The 17,624-nt window shown below is 44.1% G+C and overlaps 2 protein-coding genes across 4 annotated transcripts; both read left to right on the top strand.

Annotated features, from left to right (window-relative positions):
- Positions 1-663: 663 nt before the first annotated feature.
- LOC4330949 (uncharacterized) lies at positions 664-6,891 on the top strand. 3 transcript variants are annotated; one of them, XM_015770613.3, is made up of 10 exons: positions 664-1,050; positions 1,684-4,098; positions 4,175-4,285; positions 4,370-4,522; positions 4,689-4,852; positions 4,932-5,079; positions 5,171-5,293; positions 5,407-5,494; positions 6,104-6,468; positions 6,559-6,891. In XM_015770613.3, exons 2-9 carry the CDS (start codon positions 1,801-1,803, stop codon positions 6,268-6,270), a joined length of 3,252 nt encoding a protein of 1,083 aa, XP_015626099.1. In that variant the 5' UTR covers positions 664-1,050; positions 1,684-1,800; the 3' UTR covers positions 6,271-6,468; positions 6,559-6,891. The 3 variants fall into 3 exon arrangements, with proteins under 3 accessions (XP_015626099.1, XP_015626100.1, XP_015626101.1); XM_015770614.3 differs by having other exon boundaries at positions 664-776; XM_015770615.3 differs by lacking the exon at positions 664-1,050 and adding an exon at positions 1,224-1,448.
- A 7,698-nt stretch (positions 6,892-14,589) lies between these two features.
- Positions 14,590-17,340, top strand: LOC4330950 (transcription factor MYB36). Its single transcript, XM_015768701.3, has 3 exons — positions 14,590-14,933; positions 15,911-16,040; positions 16,331-17,340. Exons 1-3 carry the CDS (start codon positions 14,798-14,800, stop codon positions 17,160-17,162), a joined length of 1,098 nt encoding a protein of 365 aa, XP_015624187.2. The 5' UTR covers positions 14,590-14,797; the 3' UTR covers positions 17,163-17,340.
- Positions 17,341-17,624: the final 284 nt, after the last annotated feature.

Below are 17,624 nucleotides of genomic sequence, written 5' to 3' on the forward strand. Positions count from 1 at the left end.
TTATAAGCGCACTTTCAAGACTCCTAAATGATATATTTTTTCAAAACTTTATAAACTTATAATAATATATATTAATACTTCTATTAGTACGTAATGAATTAAGTATTAATTATTTTAAAACATAATAATATGAATTTTTAAAGCAACCTTTTTATACAAAGTATTTTTTAAAAAAAAAATACACCATTTAACAGTTTGGTAAGCTTTCATGTGAAAAACGATGTTCTTTTATTCTCTTTGTTCAACTTAAAACACAACCAAATTACTACTATAAATCTGGATATTTATAGTTAGAAATATTTCTTCAACTGGACGCGTCGGAAGACATCATTTTTCATCCTTGCAAGTGCTAACTGCAAGGATGGACTATCCGGCGGTCAGTTGACGACTCGTTCCATACTTTCCATGCGTGTACACTATACGAGTAAATAAAAGTCTACAGTACACTACCGGTCGCCCAGGGAAGGAAGATGAACCCCAGCCGCAAACCAACCAGATGAGATGACCTCTCTACACCGAAACCGAGCGGCCGCACGGCCGAAGCAGCCAGCGAACAAACGAACAACAAACACGCCCCTCCCCCGCCGCCGCCGCGTGTACACCGACCCAACCCAACCCTAAACAAAACGAAACAAACACACCAGAGGCGTGATCCGATCCCGCGCCGCAGCCACGCCACACGCCACACGCCTCGCCTCGCCTGTGCGCGCGCACGACCCATCTCGACGCCGACGAGCGCGACGCCACCCCACCCGACCCGACCCGACCACGCCCCGGTTCGTCCCCTCTCTCTCTCTCTCTCTCTCTCTGTTGCGTTCCAATGGCGGCGGCGATGGCCCTCGCGTCGCGCTCGCGCTCCCGCGAGTGACATGATCCCCCCCCCCTAGCCATCTCTGGGGGAGAATATCCGCGCGCGCCCGCCCGAATCAACCTTCCTCCTCCCTCCCTCCTCCTCTCCCTGCCTCCCCTCCTTCAGGCGGTTTCCCACCTCCGCCGCCGCCCCGAAGCTATTGGTTGCTCGCTTTGCTTGAGCGCCAGATCGCCGGATAGGTACGCAGTAACGCCGCAGCAGCATCCTTCTATGTCTATCCCTCGATTTATTTGCTGTGTGCTGATTTTGTCCTCCTCTCTTTTTTTTTCTTGGGGGGTGTGGGGAATTGATTTTTGTTTGTTTGTTTGTTTCTTCTGTTCGTTCTTATCCTTTTTTATCGCCCTATTTCTGCGGGAGAAAAAAGGGGAGCCTTTTCTTTTCTGCGGGCTGAACGGCGCCAGATATTCATCGGGGGTGGAATCGGTTGCGATCTTTTGTTCCCCTTGTGCTCGAGGGGAATTTAGCCGGAGCTGGGGTTCCTTTCATTTGCCACGGTGTTGCAATCATCGAAATGTTTTCTTGACTGTGCTTGCATTCAGCTTGTCTCAAGATTTTTTGTTTTGGGGATTTATATCAGGTATTTGTGGGCAGAGTTTTTTTTTTCAGCCTTTGCATTGTTTGGTGTTCATCTTTTGTGGATCGAAGTGCGATCTTTCACTCTGATCTGAGGTAATCAGACAAAAAAGAGAGAAATTTGTTGGTTATGTTGGAATTCAATGAGTGTTTGTTGTGTATCCTTCTGATAAAAGATGGAGATTTTTTTTTCTTGAATGTGTTCATAATCTTTTTTTTAAAATTTTTTTGTTCTTCAGGAAGAGACTAATCGGCGCAAAAAAAAAAAGTGAATACCAACTGTTTGATTTGAATCGTGTGATGTACTTCACCCAAATCACCCCAACTTGGTAGCATTTCTCCCAGTCTCCGCACGCATGGCGCCCGCTGCTGCCCCTGCCAGCGTCTCTGCAGGCAGCGCCGAGGCTGATGGAGCCCCTCGCATGGCCAAGTTCCTCTGCAGCTTTGGAGGAAGCATCCTGCCCCGCCCACTTGATGGGCGTCTGCGTTACGTCGGCGGCGAGACCAGGATTGTTATGCTGCCGCGTGATGTATCCTACACTGACCTAGCAGCGCGGATGCGTGAGCTCTATGAGGATGCTGATATCATCAAGTACCAGCAACCTGATGAGGATCTAGATGCCCTGGTCTCGGTTGTTAACGATGACGATGTGGTGAACATGATGGAGGAGTACGACAAGCTCATTGCTGCAGGAGAGGGGTTTACTCGGTTGAGGATTTTCTTGTTCTCACAGCACTTAGACGATGAGGCCGCAGCAGCGGCTGTCCATTACAATGGAGATGAGAGAGAGACAGAGAGGAGGTATGTTGATGCACTTAATAGCCTCGGCGATGTTAGAACACCTTCCTCTCCTGTATCCGTGGAGCAGCTCTTTGGTATTGGAGGCAACGAGTCTGGAATTCCTGATATTGCTGGTCTGCGGCATTTGAATGTTCCTCGCCCTTCACATAGCCAAAGGTATGGGGAGATGGATTCTCCTTGGAGCCCTGCATATATCTCTCCAGGGCACTATGGAGTGCATGATCCTCGAGATTTTCCCATTTCACCAAGGTTTCAAGTTGGAGCAGAAGATTTTGATGAGAGGATTCCTGATGACTTTGTAAGGCATTCGCCAAAATATCGGCATTATGAGGTTCATTCACCACAGCATGTGGATAATTTGGTCTGGCTTCCTCCAGGCGCTGTAATTCAGCAAAACGCAGGCTTCCCAGGTAACTTGGGTCGCCCTGGCAATTTCTTGGATGGAAGCAGTATGTATGATCACTGCCGTTCACCATTCCATAAGGGTCAAGGTGATCCTCGATATGTGGATCCTCGTTGGAGGCCTATTCAACATTTTGACCAAACGAGCATGACAAATGAGTATTCTGGTCACCCTACTAATTCATGTCCAGATTGCAACCGCCCTGGTGAGCGTTTTGTATTAAACCAAGATGTTAGACTGGAAAATGGTGTTTATGTCAAAGAGCAGACTGGTGGTCACCCTCCTCCCATGTTTTATAACGAATCGCATTCTCATGATAGAGCTTGGCATGCACATGCAAACCAAAGCCATCAGCGATATGAAGATCCAAGGTTGCATATGCCTGGTAGTGCTAGAGCGATGGAACCATACATTGTTGACAACAGCTCAGTTACATCTCTCAGTCGATCTAGCCATGAAAGTCCGCACTATTTTCATGGCAGTAGTGAGCATGTCAGTGATACATATCATAACCAACAAGTTGGAGTCGGTGGGCCATATGTCCAGACACCAGGATTTGAAGAATCTACAGGTCAGCATTATAGCCACTCTTCAACATATGGTGCAGACCCCTTTTACCAAATGCAGCAGAATCTGCCACCACTTCAATCTTTGAGGAGAAGAGCAAATAGTCCTGTCCATACAGGTTCACCCTATGAATCACCACACCTGCCAATTCCAAATGGCAACTTTGTCAGAAATACAGGTGATGTTAGTCCACGGATTCCAGGTATGCCTGCATATGATAGAATCCCAAACCCATGGCCCTCACCCAATGGAAGCATACCATATCGAGTTGTTGGACATGATATCCCTGCTGTTGTAGAAAACCGGTCAAATCCAAACAGTGGCCAGTATGTTCAGCCTTTATTTGCCCCTGAATCAGTCCAAAATCAACCAGGAGCTCCACTGATGGAGATTCATCCTGAAAGAGCATGCGGTGGATCTGTTCTATCATCACAAGTTGATGGCAGAGTAGCTGCATTACCCCTCACTGATCAGTTGTCCAGGATGGATATCAATCCATTGAAGAAACTTGAAGGTCCAGAGCATGAGAAGTTTACCCGAAATGCGAATGAAACAACTTCTTTGCATGCTATGAATGATCCAAGTGCCTTGACCCACCATATCGGAGTTGTACCTGAAGTTGATCCCAAACAGAGGAAGCCTGTCGAATATGAAACTGTCACAAGTAAAGTGCATGAAGGAGGGGCTACAGCACTGCAGGAATGTGGGGATATTTCAGAGGATAGATTGAATTTCCTTCCAGAGCTGGCTGCATCTGTTAAGAAGGCTGCATTAGAAGATTCTGAAGAGAAAGAAAAGGCTCAACAAGATGCTGGTCCCACTCTTTTGCCGACTTGTGATGAGGAAGGCAATGGAAAGAAGTTGGAGGAGACACCTGCTGGTGTAAGTAATACTTGACCTTTACACATTACTGGCTTAGCTACCTAGTGCTCTTAACTAAAATCCTTTTTATGTGCAGAATACTGGTACAGATCAGGATTCTGATGTGCATGGAAGTGGTGAGCAGCAGAAAAGTTCTGGAATTGAGGCTACAACCGCTGAAGCAGAAGCTTTATCAAAAGGACTACAGGTGTTTTTTCTGATCTCTTGATATGTAGTATTGTTTTTAATTCAACATTGTATCCCGCTTATATGCTCTGTTTGGATCATGCAGACTATAAAAAATGATGACTTGGAGGAAATTAGGGAGCTAGGTTCAGGTACTTATGGTGCAGTTTACCATGGTAAATGGAGAGGATGTGATGTTGCTATTAAAAGGATAAAGGCTAGCTGTTTTGCTGGCAGACCATCTGAGAGAGAGCGTTTGGTATGCTTGATTGACTTGTTAACACCTTAGAACTTTTAGGATTGATTTCATAGCTTTTTTTTTCCTTGTTAAAGATTTCTGTTAAAACCCTCTGGATAGTGATTTTCTTGCTTTTGTGTATTCTATGGAGAAGATCTCTAGTTCAGATATATATGTGGTTTTGCAGATTGCTGATTTCTGGAAAGAAGCTCAGATTCTAAGTTCACTTCATCATCCAAATGTGGTTTCATTTTATGGTGTAGTTCGTGACGGTCCTGATGGAAGCTTAGCAACTGTTACTGAGTTTATGATCAATGGATCTCTCAAACAGTTTTTGAGAAAAAAAGACAGGTATTACTTGTTTAATCAAAGAACACTATGATTCTTTTATTCTCAAATATCCAAATTCTAAATTAAAGCAACTGCACAGGACAATTGATCGCCGTAAAAGAGTTATATTAGCCATGGATGCTGCATTTGGCATGGAATATTTGCATGGGAAGAATATAGTTCATTTTGATCTAAAGTGTGAGAACCTACTGGTCAACATGAGGGATCCACAACGACCAATCTGCAAAGTTTGATCCCTGCCCTCTCATCTTCATTTCCTCAGCTCTTGCTTCAAATGGTTGTTACCTGACTGTCATCCCACCTCCATTTTCTGCTCAGATTGGTGATCTTGGACTATCAAAGGTGAAGCAGCACACTTTGGTGTCTGGCGGTGTTAGAGGAACCTTACCATGGATGGCACCAGAGCTTCTGAGTGGGAAAAGCAATATGGTGTCAGAGAAGGTAAGAACACTGGCTTTATAAATTATAAGCACCCTTATGGATCATAAGTCATTAAAACTAATGTTCTTCATTTTTTATATTCCAACTGAAACTGATATGGCGCTTACTTGTAGATTGATGTATACTCGTTTGGTATTGTGATGTGGGAGCTGCTTACTGGCGAAGAACCATATTCTGATATGCGTGCTGCTGCTATTATTGGTAATTTTCAAAATTTCCACTAGTAAGCTTTATCAATTATCACAGTGACTTGTTTCCTGATTGCGAATTCCATCATGTCCACCCTTCATGTTTAGCGCATGCCATTTGGTGTTCTGCAGAAGATCCATTCCTTTCACAAATGCTTTTTGGAAACAATTTTGAAAGGCTTGTGTAGGCTGAACTATCGGAAATGGGTCAGATATGTGTTGAAGTTATGGGTGCCTATACTAATTATCAAATACTGAAGTTAAAAACATGTTAGCGTAGGTAACTGGGTTAAATTTGCATACATCGTGGTGCTCAACTTGGATGTGGTAGTTGCCGTCTAGCAGATGAGATATCCATGTTCTTTAGGTGCAGGTGTATTTTTATATTTCTTCCCCCTTCTAATTTCTTTTATAGGACGACTCTGTTTCATTTGAGTCGTGAAATTGAGGAGGTCAACGAAAGAAAATAAGTGCCAGGATATATTCTTATGTAGTCTCATATTTAGTATAGATAATTGCAAAGAGGGACTGCTTATATATATCCAGACGCTAGTGATGCTATTGTAATTGATCAACTATTCTTGTTTGTCACTAAAGTGATCACTTATCATATTTATTCCAGGGGGCATCGTGAACAATTCCCTACGTCCTCAGATCCCCTCATGGTGTGATCCTGAATGGAAATCACTGATGGAAAACTGTTGGGCCAGTGAACCAGCAGATAGACCATCCTTCACAGAAATATCTCAAAGGTTGAGGAAGATGGCTGCAGCAATGAATGTGAAGTAAAGGTTCACAAGCCATGCAAAGTTTCCTACGTCCAGTTCCCTTGATACAGGAGGAAGGCAAACTCAGAACAAGATTCTATGGAGTAACTATGATATGGATGTCTTTGCAGCATTCCAGTTTATCCTAGTTCAATTGTTAATCTAATGAGTTACACGGAGGAAAAAAATTTCATCACGGAAGTTCCAGAGCAAGTTTAATGTGAGTTGATGGTTTTCCCTTGTTTTATTGGTCCCTCTGATAAAAATCCAGAGATGATTTTGGTGCTGAAGTTTCCATTTCTTGATGCAGGGATTTTCGATCCTGGAATCATCAGCTGTCGTTTGCCTTCCTCGGGGAACAGTATGCTATATACCTTATCCTCTGGACGGGAACTATAGAAATAGAAATGTAATGTAAATAAGCTTCGGCTTGCTTCTTCCGGCTGGCACATGTTAGATGTGCACAGTAGTAGACACTGTTCAAAGTTGGACACAGTTATCTTTTTGCACAAAATTGTGTCCTAAGGAAAGAGGGGACAACTCGAACAGAGATATCCTTATTCAGATTGTAAATAGCTCACGAATAAGATTTCTATGTCACTTGCAACATGGTTCTTCCCTGTATAGATCATCAGTGGCACTATTCCTCCTGGGTCCATGCAATTATTCTTCCGTGCCAATCAATCCGTCGATGTTTCTGAAGGATGTCAATAGTGGTGGTGCATCGCTTAAAATGACCTTGTCTTTGTTTCATCTTTTGACAGCGTAGTTTGCTATGAAATATCTTCCCAGAACAATCTCTTCATAATTGGGAGAAATTCTGAGCCAGAACTCTTCATAATAAGAGTTGCTAGCATTTTTCTTCATCATAAATCCATCCTTTTCATCGTATAATAAGTATACGGCATCAATCATGTGGTGTCAAAATGGACTTGCAGTATTTTCTATTGTCATTCCTCCAACCAAGTTAATTGCCAATTTTGCATTGTCGGCCATCAGATTAAAAAGGTTTATCTTGACAGTTAAAGCAGTAGACCCCATGTTTTTGTTCTGCTCGCAATACAGTATTAATGGAGGACGTTGTTTAGGTGGCTCTGCTCCATGAAGTTATATGGATTGTATGCTGGCTGTCTCTTCAGAACATCTGAGATTCTCATTTCATTTCCTAGCATTCATTTGCTATACCTGCCTGCCCTTTTCTTTTTCTCCTTTTCATCTCTTATCTTCTTTGTGTAGCGCATTTTAAGCAAAATTTAACTCTTGATTTCTGCACCTGCTACCACGCCAGGAATTCTCATCTTGATTCTATCTCTGTTTTAAATCATATACTCAGCTAGTATATTTTGACCTTTGCACACACAGTGACACTAAATTATGATACAACACTGTTTTTTAATGATCTTATCTCTTATATGCATAGGCATGTGAGCTATTTTAGGGCAAGCATGGTTCATATGGAGCTTCTTTAGGGTAGGCTTGACATTCTTTTCTCCTGTTTGCTCATCACTGATTAGCCTAAGCCTACCCTTGAAGGATCTGTCTTAACAAGAATAAAACCAGGCCAAGTTGCCTACCAAACCACACAATTAGCCACCCTCCTCTAGCCTGCACTATCTTAGCACCAAACTACACCCAAAGTCAAAGGCATAAACAATCGGAGACCGGCCGCCACTTGTCTCCGCTTTTCGTCATCTTCCTCCGTGTTGCGTTGCGCGGTTTGAATCTTATTGATAAAAATGAATGCGAGATGAGGAAGACGAAGACGAAGACGAAGGCGAAGCAGAGACTGATTGTTCTACATGAGATTGAGAATATGGTTTGTGCGCGTAGGTGACAAGTCAAAAGTGTCCTGGGACAGAGGGGAGAGTTTGTGTCATTGTGTGCAATGCAATGTGTGGTGTATGATCATTGGTGGATGGATTAGTAGGTGTGGCACAGCTTGGCTTCTTCTCCTCCTCCTTCAGACACACCAGCTAGCTCTAATCTAGCTAGGGTTCATGCTGGGTCACAATTAATTGACAATGCAGTTGATTGATTGCAATTTAAATAGTGCTTACTTGTTTCCTTTTTGTGTGCGTTTATTGTGATTTTTGCCTGCGTTTGCCAGGTGTAAAGCAAGTGAGATCATGGCTTGGAATAAGTTAGTATTAGTGTCTGGAGAATGAGTTGCCTTGCTATCCATGGCAGTAGTTTTGTGCTGCATATGCAGTATTAAACTGATAGAAATGACAGCTCCAAAGGAGACGAGGCTTGCTTACCTTCAGTACAAGACATTCTGATTTCATGAGTCATCATGGATCTAGGGGGTTTTAGATCCCAGAATTAGAATAGCTCCAGAAGGTTGGCAAGTTCCTAGCCAGTTTATCAATAATGGTTTGTGGTGGAAAATGCATTCTTTGTCAGCTAAGGATTTCCATGTTGTTCTTTGCAAATGGCTCGTCAGTATACTAAAATCTAAACTGAACTGTATATCAGCTATTCAGGTCCAGGGTATCACAAATCTCCTTTGCAAATGTCTTAAAAAGTTTACAATTTCAGAGGTGTTTCGTGTCAGCTCCAAGATTTCCGGTTTTCGATTTGGCGGTAACTAACTTGAACCTGAGGCCTGAAATTTCAAATGCTGAAAGATACTGAGTTCTTGAATCCTGCCTGCTTTGCGACATCCTAATCCTCTCTGAAGTTCAGAAAACCTGGAATTCAATATTGGGGCATGTGTTGGCCTTGGCCGTTGGTTGTATCTGAAAAGGCAGAATTTGACACGATGGCAACAAGCTAGAGCCCCAACCTTTTTTCTTCTCCTGTTCTTATCAATTTAATCAAATCCCTCTGTCCTAGCAACGCAACGAGGGGAATCTCTCCAACTGAGATTTCTCCAGCAGGACCAGCACGGTTTCATCACTGACACATGCAACTGATTAATCTCCTTTTTTTTCTCTAGCTATCTAGCTAGGTTGTCATCCATAAATGCAAGAAACAATTGCCACTAATTAACAACTTGCCTGTCCATGCAAAATTCATACTAGTAGTAGAAGAACTGATCAAGACATGTCAAATGACAGTTACAACTCCACAATTCAGGGCTGACGTCAGCGAGCTTACAGCATCGCCAATAGGTTTGCAGAGCTGACACAGTAATAAACATGCAAATAAACTGAAAAGGATTTTAATACTGAATACACAGAGATGAGGCACCCTGTTTTTCAGTACCACAACTGATAGAGATTTGTGCAAGCAACAAGTTTGATAGGAAGAAACAGTGATTGCTACTAGTCAAAACAGATGTGTCATGCGTGCTTCAAGCTGAAGCAATGAATAAGATATCCATGAGACTCTCACTCACTAACTAACTTTCTTTGTTTTTCTTGCGTTAACCGATATCTTTGGTTGATGAACTTGGTCACTATGTGCAGACAGTGAAATGGCAGGGAGCAGAGCAGCCTGCCAATTTGCCATCATTTGCCAATGATAAGAGGGTGAAAATGGAGGGGAAATTGAACCGGCCCTGACGACAGATTGGTGTCTGGATTGATGTGCAGTCCAATCTCCTGTCATTCATTTGTCGGGGATGTATGATCAGCCAATGTGAAGTGGACATTGTAGGCATGTGGTAGCAACCAAAAAACATTCAGATCGGTTATGGACAATTGATTGATAGGACATGGATGGTATAGGTGCTGTGAGGTTTTGTTCCTAGATGAGGGCGGAGTTTAGTTCCAAAGTTTTTATTCAAACTTTCAACTTTTCCATCACATCAAAACTTTCCTACACACACAAACTTCCAACTTTTCCGTCACATCGTTCCAATTTCAACCAAACTTTCAATTTTGACGTGAACTAAACACACCCAAGGTTTTTTATCGTCTATTTGTTGTGCCGTGCGACCGACTCGGAGCCAGGATGAACGCAAAAAATTTTCAGTCCGCGTAAATGACGATATTGCAAGGTCTTTTTATCTTGACCATCTAATTTACGGTTACGTGAAGGAACCGTAATATCCCTATATGACACAGAATGTGTTGAACGATCGCACCGCTGATGGATATAATATAGCTCTATCTTCGAATCTGATGGAATTCATTACTTGAATTGCGTCACCGTGGATCGAGTGATTGATCGAGCCAGCTTGAAAAATCTCTCACCATTGTGGCACAAATTAGACCATATCCCCACTTTCATTACCACTTTACTGATTACCTTATTATATGCATTCATAGCGTCTCTTGTACTTTGTTTTGGGGTACAGCCTCTAAGGTCAAGTACTATGCATGCGATCAAATGCTAAACTCCAATGAGGCTCAGCAAAGATATCCAGTTATTCCCACTGCCTTTCCTCCCCCCTTTTCCCAACTTTTTCTTCCCTTGTGCTCATCTCTTTTCCCTTTGCCAAGATTTAAGACTGTTCATGTTGCTGATGACAGGCAATGGCCATTGGGAATATGACCTTGTAGGAAGTGACAAGCAGGAAAATACCAAATGACTCCTTCCATCCTTTCTCCTTGCTAGCTTATGAAGGGTTGCATATTTTAAGCCATCTTGCTTTAGGTTAATAAAGTCTATCCTGTGGACTTGATCAGGATTAACTTGGATTGCCTTTTGAGAAAAAGGTGGTGGCTCTATTGCATCCATCTAGTTTTACCATCGCTGTCTTATGAGTCACTGACAGTGGGGCTAATGTGCTCCACTCTGGTGGCCTGTCCCCACCTGTCGGTGGCTTGACACTTCGTTAGGACCAATCAATTGTTAATTTTTACGTCGATGACCAGGCAAATTAATCATCAAGGTCAATATGTGAGGGCTCAATTTCACGGCATTGTGATTGGTATTAGTTTAGTATTAGCAATATGCAATGTAAAGTGGTAGCCTTTTGCCATTAATTCCCAACAGCTTCCTGTTTGGAGCTTCTTCCATGGTGCATAAATAAGGATGTGGACATTTGTGCCACTTGTCTAGACAGTAGTGAGTGAGCTAGCTAGTTCAACTCAATCAGTTTTAAGAGATTGATTGCCATAGTAAGTTAGTTATCTCCCAAAAATTTCCTTCACTTGGATGCATGGTTGTTGGTTAATTATTTTTTATCGCTGTCCAATGATCATAGTTAGTTAGAGAGTTGTTGGGTATATACTATCACTGTAAATATTATCTACTGAATTACAGTGATAGTTACATGCAGCTAACCTTGATACTAAAGTATTATTGTTAATTATTTCCCCCCTTTTTGAGTTTTGCCACATCTAGGGTAGAAGAGCAGAGTAGCACTATCCACATAGCTAGGCAAATATATGGCATTTAATAGATGAACAAGTTTTCCAAGTTAGTTAGGTGGCACAAGAAAACAAGCAGCCAACAGCAGCATGGAGGACTGGGAGAAGATGGTCAAAACAAAAGAATATGCATGAGCTCTTGATCTGTAGCTGGGAGACCATAGATGTTGGCAGTATGCATGCATGCAAATTAAAATTCTTGATAAATTTGATGATGGAAGAAAAGAAAACCATATGTGCATATTGATATCCCCATGTCTTGGTAGCTGCCTGCAGTAAATGACCGAGTCATGTACACGTTTCTTTCTTTCAATTCGCTTAGAGTTCTTGCCTCTTTCAGTCTCAACTTTTCTTCTGAATCTTCTCTTTCAGTCTGCATGTTCTTTAACTAGATAGCTTTTCTCTGCTTTTCTTGGTACATTCTCTGAACCTTAACTTGGATTCACCATGCCTGACGTATGGGCAGGCAGCCCGGCCTTTTTTCCGTTTCAGAACCACGCATAGTGACGCGTTTGATCGAGAAGATTTCTACGACCAGATTGACAACCAGCTTTAATTGTTCTTTTTTATGAAAAGAATGTACAGTCATATATACATAGATAAATTTAAAATTAACCTCTTCTGTCTCAATTCTGAAGCAACACGTATACAGAAAACACAAGTTCTACATATGTAATCACATAGTAAGCTAGGTAAATATATAACAGATGATGATGGTGATGAGATCATTACGTGCACATCTAGTAGACGTGTTTAACGCAGCAAGGTTTACTGCACTTGAGAACATCTGCTAATAGTTCATCGGTTTGGCACATCTGCTTGGACCATCCATTAACTATGCTCATGTTTATAGTCAATGACTAGTTTGAAACAGTAACTCCTGAGACAGAGGCAGAATTTCAAACATGAAACCCTGAAAGTCGTGGCTTCATGGGCAGTCCAGCCAACACGACATCTGTGCAGTGCTTGATTAGCTACTTAAATATAATAACAAAATAATTAAGCAAAGCTTTTTCTTTGACAAGAGTTGCAGGGACCACGAATGTTAGGTCTGAACTCCTGAAGGCTCATATGATCCCGGCATAACACTGAGGCTAATAAAGGTGACAGAGGGAGAGGCTGCTAGCTGCTGAATGCAGTGAAAAAGGTGGTGGTTTTGTGGAGGAATTTGTCAATGGCGGATTTGGGAACTCAGGGAGAAAGAAACGGATCTGGGTAAAGGTAGGCATGCATGGAACAGGGGATTGGCATGCGTTTGGAAGGGTTTTGTCACACGCCAAATCGACATGCATGCTCTGCTGGGATCCATTGCGCACACTGAATAAGTGGGCATATATATCAACAAGGACACAGGACGTCCGCAACGACACTGGATCTGCGGTACTGCTGACTAACATATGTGCCCCTACTTAGAGCATCTCTAACAGTCTTTCTAAATCGGTCTCTCCAAACACCCATATAGCCAGCTGTCCAATTGATTTGGCAAGCCAAACTCATTTCTCACTCCAATAGCCACTATCCATTATGAGCCTATGACACTGGGACCCACACGTCTGCCTCTACTACTCCTTCCTCCTCTTTCTCTTTCTCTCCCTCTTCCTCCTCTCTCCCTCTTCCTCTTCTCTCGGACACATCCCGCGCGACTGCGACCATCCAGAGGCTGGCGATGGCGGCGGCGGCGGCTCGCGATGACGACCTCGGCAACGACGACCTCGACGATGACCGGTCAAATCCACGCCGCCAGTCTGGAGGTCGCACGGCCGGCCCAATCCGGCAGGGGTTGCATGGTGACATAGGCCTCCAAATGACGGCAGCCATGGCTGGTGACGACGCAAATGACGGCGGCCATGGCTGGCGGCGGTGGCTGTCAACGGCGGCGGTCGCGGCGGTGCTCCTCAGCTTAGGGGATGGTGGGTGCGGAGGAAGGTCGGGGAAGGCAGCACTCCTCCCTGTGGATGGCGGCCACGGCAAAAGGCGATGGCGACGATGCTCCTCCCACAGGTGGTGACGATGACAAGGCAACCGAGGGGATACGGGGGAGCTCAGCAGGGATGGTGAGAGCCGGTGTGGCGGCAGAGCTAGAGGGAGAGGAGAAGCATGGATACAGGGAGAGGCGGATAGAAGGATAGCCAGTCTGGGAGGCTGGCCAATATTGGCCAGTGCGTGGGTTGAGATGGAGAGGCATTTGGCTTAGAGAGTCGAATAGAGAGTCTATTGAAGGAGTGTTTTTGGTTCATTTGCTAAATTTTTGGCTTGGAGGAATAGAGAGGCTGTTGGAGATGCTTTTACTCTTAGGAGTGGGTAATACTACTTGCAAGCGATCTCGTTCCATATCAATATGTAACGACTTTCTTTTTAGTGTGCTAATGTCATCGTATTTGCAGGATCATCGCGTGTTGTTTATCGTATATGCACCCGATGACTTCAATGAAGTCCATATGCGTCGACGCGTAGTTTCTCAATGAACGTAATCCATTTACCTATGTTGCCTTTGATAGTTTTGTTTTATTGGAAAAAAAAATGAAGCAACCCTGATCATGTTAAAAAGGAGAAGCATGCGCATGTCATAAAGTATAAACCGTGTTGATCAATGCACTATTGTTGATTTAGTCATATGACTTAGCTCTAGTACCATTGTAATAGATCATGCGCATTTTGCTAAACATAATGGATTGATATTTGCAGTATACTGATAAAAGATCAGTTTCAGAGGACACACACCTGTAAGTATTCATGGTTAACTAGTGCAAATCAATTAATTAACCGATGTCAGCAGCAGCTAGCGTAATAATCAAAAGTTGGCTTGGCAGAGAAGATCTTGGTGAGTGCATGTCTGACTTGACTGCATGGTAGGGCGGCGTCCGTTAATCCCCAGCAACACACACACACACACAAACACACACAAAAAATAATGTGGCGGTGTCCCTATAATGGAGCCAACCGTCACATCATCACCTCACAAATTCACAATTCTCACAAGCCCACACCCGTATTTTTCTCCCGGTGTCCGGTGCCTCCTTCCTCTCTAGCTATCCATCTACTAAACCTACTATAAAGCCAGCCCGGCCACAACCCCAGATGCACCCGCTCACCGCTGCTGCCAAACACGCCATCACCATACCACCACCACCACCACCAGCCGCAGCAGCTAGCTACACATCGTCGCCGTCGTCAGGCACTAGCGATCCATCGGTTCTAGATCTCTCTTCTGCTGAGATAGACGACGACGGCGACGGCGACGACGATCGAGCTGAGCAGCAAGAAATCAAGAATTCGAAGGAGTTAGTGATGGGGAGGGCGCCGTGCTGCGACAAGGCGAGCGTGAAGAAAGGGCCGTGGTCGCCGGAGGAGGACGCCAAGCTCAAGGCCTACATCGAGGAGAACGGCACCGGCGGCAACTGGATCGCGCTGCCGCAGAAGATCGGTAAGCACGCATATATATATATACTCCTCTCCTACCTTGTGTTCTTTCGCCTAGCTTAATTTGCTCTTGCTTCTTCAATTCATTTTGCTGTTTCTGGACTTCTCTCTAGTGGCTGATTTGTGTGTTATTAGCTAGGGCTGGGCACCGACCGCGCTGTTTGGTCTTCCTTATGTAGATGTTGTAACGCACAAAGCCCCCTTCTTATTTCAATTAACATTTGGTCAGCCTAATCTTGGGCTAACCCAGCAAAAATTGGGTTTGTTTTCATGAATTCTAATTTATCCTGCTAGCAATTAATTTCCTTGGTTATGACAGGTGGTTGCTAGCTTGCTAGTGCAAGTTAATCATCCATATGTTTAGCTTTTGATAGGTAGTAGTATGGTTTTTGTTGTGTGATTGAGTCTAAATTGGGGATTAAAGCAAAACATTTTTTAGAGATGCATCTAATACATGCTATTTTCCCTCTTTTGTATCACCTGTATGGTGGATTGGCTGTTTTACTAATAGAAGGTAAAGTTTATGTAGACTTTTGATCTAAAAGGGGTGAACTATAACATGATCATCCATTTGTAGATTGCCCTATTTGTTTGTCGTGGAGTGAGAGATCTAGATCAAAGGGGATCAAGTTGATTTTTTTTCCTGATAAATTAAGAGGGATCAGCTTGAAGCACACATGATAATTACATGAACCTAAACTTGAGTAGTCTGTTAATGTCTAGCACACTGGAAGATATGCCAAGTAGTTTGATCTTAGTTATTAGTTAAATTCTAGCTAGCTTGTATTTGTTGATCTTCAGTAGTATGCATGCATAGCCCTTCAATTCTCCTCTTATTTTTGTCTCTGAATACTGGAGCGCAGTACTAGCTAATGGTTGTCTATCCTAGACCATTTCATTTCTGTCTCCTGATCTGATGCAATTGGGTGCTGTATAATTCAAATGAATTTAAAGTATATTAATTGCATATGATTATTGTAGGGCTGAAGAGATGTGGCAAGAGTTGCAGGCTCAGATGGCTCAACTACCTGCGGCCAAACATTAAGCATGGTGATTTCACAGAAGAAGAGGAGCACATCATTTGTAGCCTCTACATTAGCATCGGTAGCAGGTAATAATCACCATATTAGCAACTTGTCCTCTCATCGCATGTGCATACATAACTGCATGCACACACCTCTCTATCTACTTCTACTTTCCTCATTCTTTTTCCCCTTTCATCTCAGAGACTAACACGTACATGCATCACTTACTAAAACATGGCATGCACTATTAATAACTTCAGCTATTAATTATCAAAACAAAACAAAACAAAACAAAAACTCTAGCTAATTACTAATAATCTCCCTAAAAAATCTAGATAATTTAGTAGAGATGTGCTAATGCTAGTTGCATTCACAGGTGGTCGATCATCGCGGCGCAGCTGCCGGGGAGAACGGACAACGACATCAAGAACTACTGGAACACCAAGCTGAAGAAGAAGCTCCTCGGCAAGCGCGCGCCGTCGCGCCGCGCCCGCGCAAACCAAGACCACTGCGGTCTAGCAGGCAGCGCCGCCGCCGCCATGTGCGGTGGCGTCGGCACCGCGGCGGCGGCGGCGCCGCCGCATCAAGCCCTAAGCTCGTCGGCCCTCGAGCGGATCCAGCTCCACATGCGCCTCCAAGGCCTCTACAACAGCGCGTTCGGCTGCACCACCACCAGCAGCAACGGCGGCGGCGTCGGCGTCGCGCCGCCGCAGTGGCCGAAGCTCGAGGCGCTGCTGCCGAGCAGACCGCTCCCGGCCGTGCAGCCGACGGACGCCGTCGTCGCCACCGTGCAACACCCCCATCATTTGGTCGTCGGCGGCCATACCCTCGCCACCGCCGCCGCCGCCGCCGCCACCACGTCGGAGGCGTTCCAAGCCGCCGAGCACCTCGACCCTGCGGCGGCGACCGGTTCGAACTACATGCCGGGAGTCGCCGGTGTAGAGATGACCTCGTCGTCGTCAATGGCGGGTGGTGGTGGGTTCGTCGCCGGCTACGGTCTCCACGACGAGCTATACGACTTCCTCTTCAAGTGCGAGTCGATCGGCGGAGCGCAAGGCGGGATCATCCCTTCGTCGTTGCCGGAGCTGCAGTGCCCGGACGGCAGCGCCATCATCGGCGCCGACGAGAAGTTCTCGACGTGGACGTCGTCGTCTTGCGACTACGGTTCGGGCGGCGCCGGCGATTACGTTCTAGGGTATGATCAATAATAGATTTTGGTGTTGGGTGCTAGCTACACATATATATATTACATTCAGTGATATGGATCCAATTGTTAATTGATAGCTAGTTGGTATATGAGATAATATGCATATGTACGCTCGGTTTCGATTGATCTTGAACGTTTCTGTTAATACATATATATAAATGTATGTGAATTAAATTAAACTACTGGTTTAATTGCCATGTTTTTTGTATGAGCATTAGTATCATATCGATGATGTTATACATAGTATGTGAGTGTGAAATACACAGAAATAAAATGCATGCATATGTGTGATTAATTCAATCTCCGTGTCTATGCATGAATACATACATATACTTGGATAGTTAGATATAGCCATATGTGGTACTCCTGGTCTCTTGGCAGCTGTGAAAGGAACGAAACTCTAGAGTTTTTACTCTGTGCTCTCGAAGGTCCATTTGTGGTTTTTAGCTGACATTGCCGCTTC

The sequence above is a fragment of the Oryza sativa genome, chromosome 2 (genome assembly GCF_034140825.1).
Source record: "Oryza sativa Japonica Group chromosome 2, ASM3414082v1".
Lineage (NCBI taxonomy): Eukaryota > Viridiplantae > Streptophyta > Magnoliopsida > Poales > Poaceae > Oryza > Oryza sativa.

What these genes read in the sequence shown, in the direction of transcription:
- LOC4330949 (XM_015770613.3), top strand. Translation starts at nt 1,801, where the DNA reads ATGGCGCCCGCTGCTGCCCCTGCCAGCGTCTCTGCAGGCAGCGCCGAG. An exon ending in CTTTATCAAAAGGACTACAG is followed by an intron (nt 4,286 to 4,369) that starts GTGTTTTTTCTG and finishes TGGATCATGCAG; the next exon opens with ACTATAAAAAATGATGACTT. An exon ending in CATCTGAGAGAGAGCGTTTG is followed by an intron (nt 4,523 to 4,688) that starts GTATGCTTGATT and finishes GTGGTTTTGCAG; the next exon opens with ATTGCTGATTTCTGGAAAGA.
- LOC4330950 (XM_015768701.3), top strand. Translation starts at nt 14,798, where the DNA reads ATGGGGAGGGCGCCGTGCTGCGACAAGGCGAGCGTGAAGAAAGGGCCG. An exon ending in CGCGCTGCCGCAGAAGATCG is followed by an intron (nt 14,934 to 15,910) that starts GTAAGCACGCAT and finishes TGATTATTGTAG; the next exon opens with GGCTGAAGAGATGTGGCAAG. An exon ending in TACATTAGCATCGGTAGCAG is followed by an intron (nt 16,041 to 16,330) that starts GTAATAATCACC and finishes TTGCATTCACAG; the next exon opens with GTGGTCGATCATCGCGGCGC.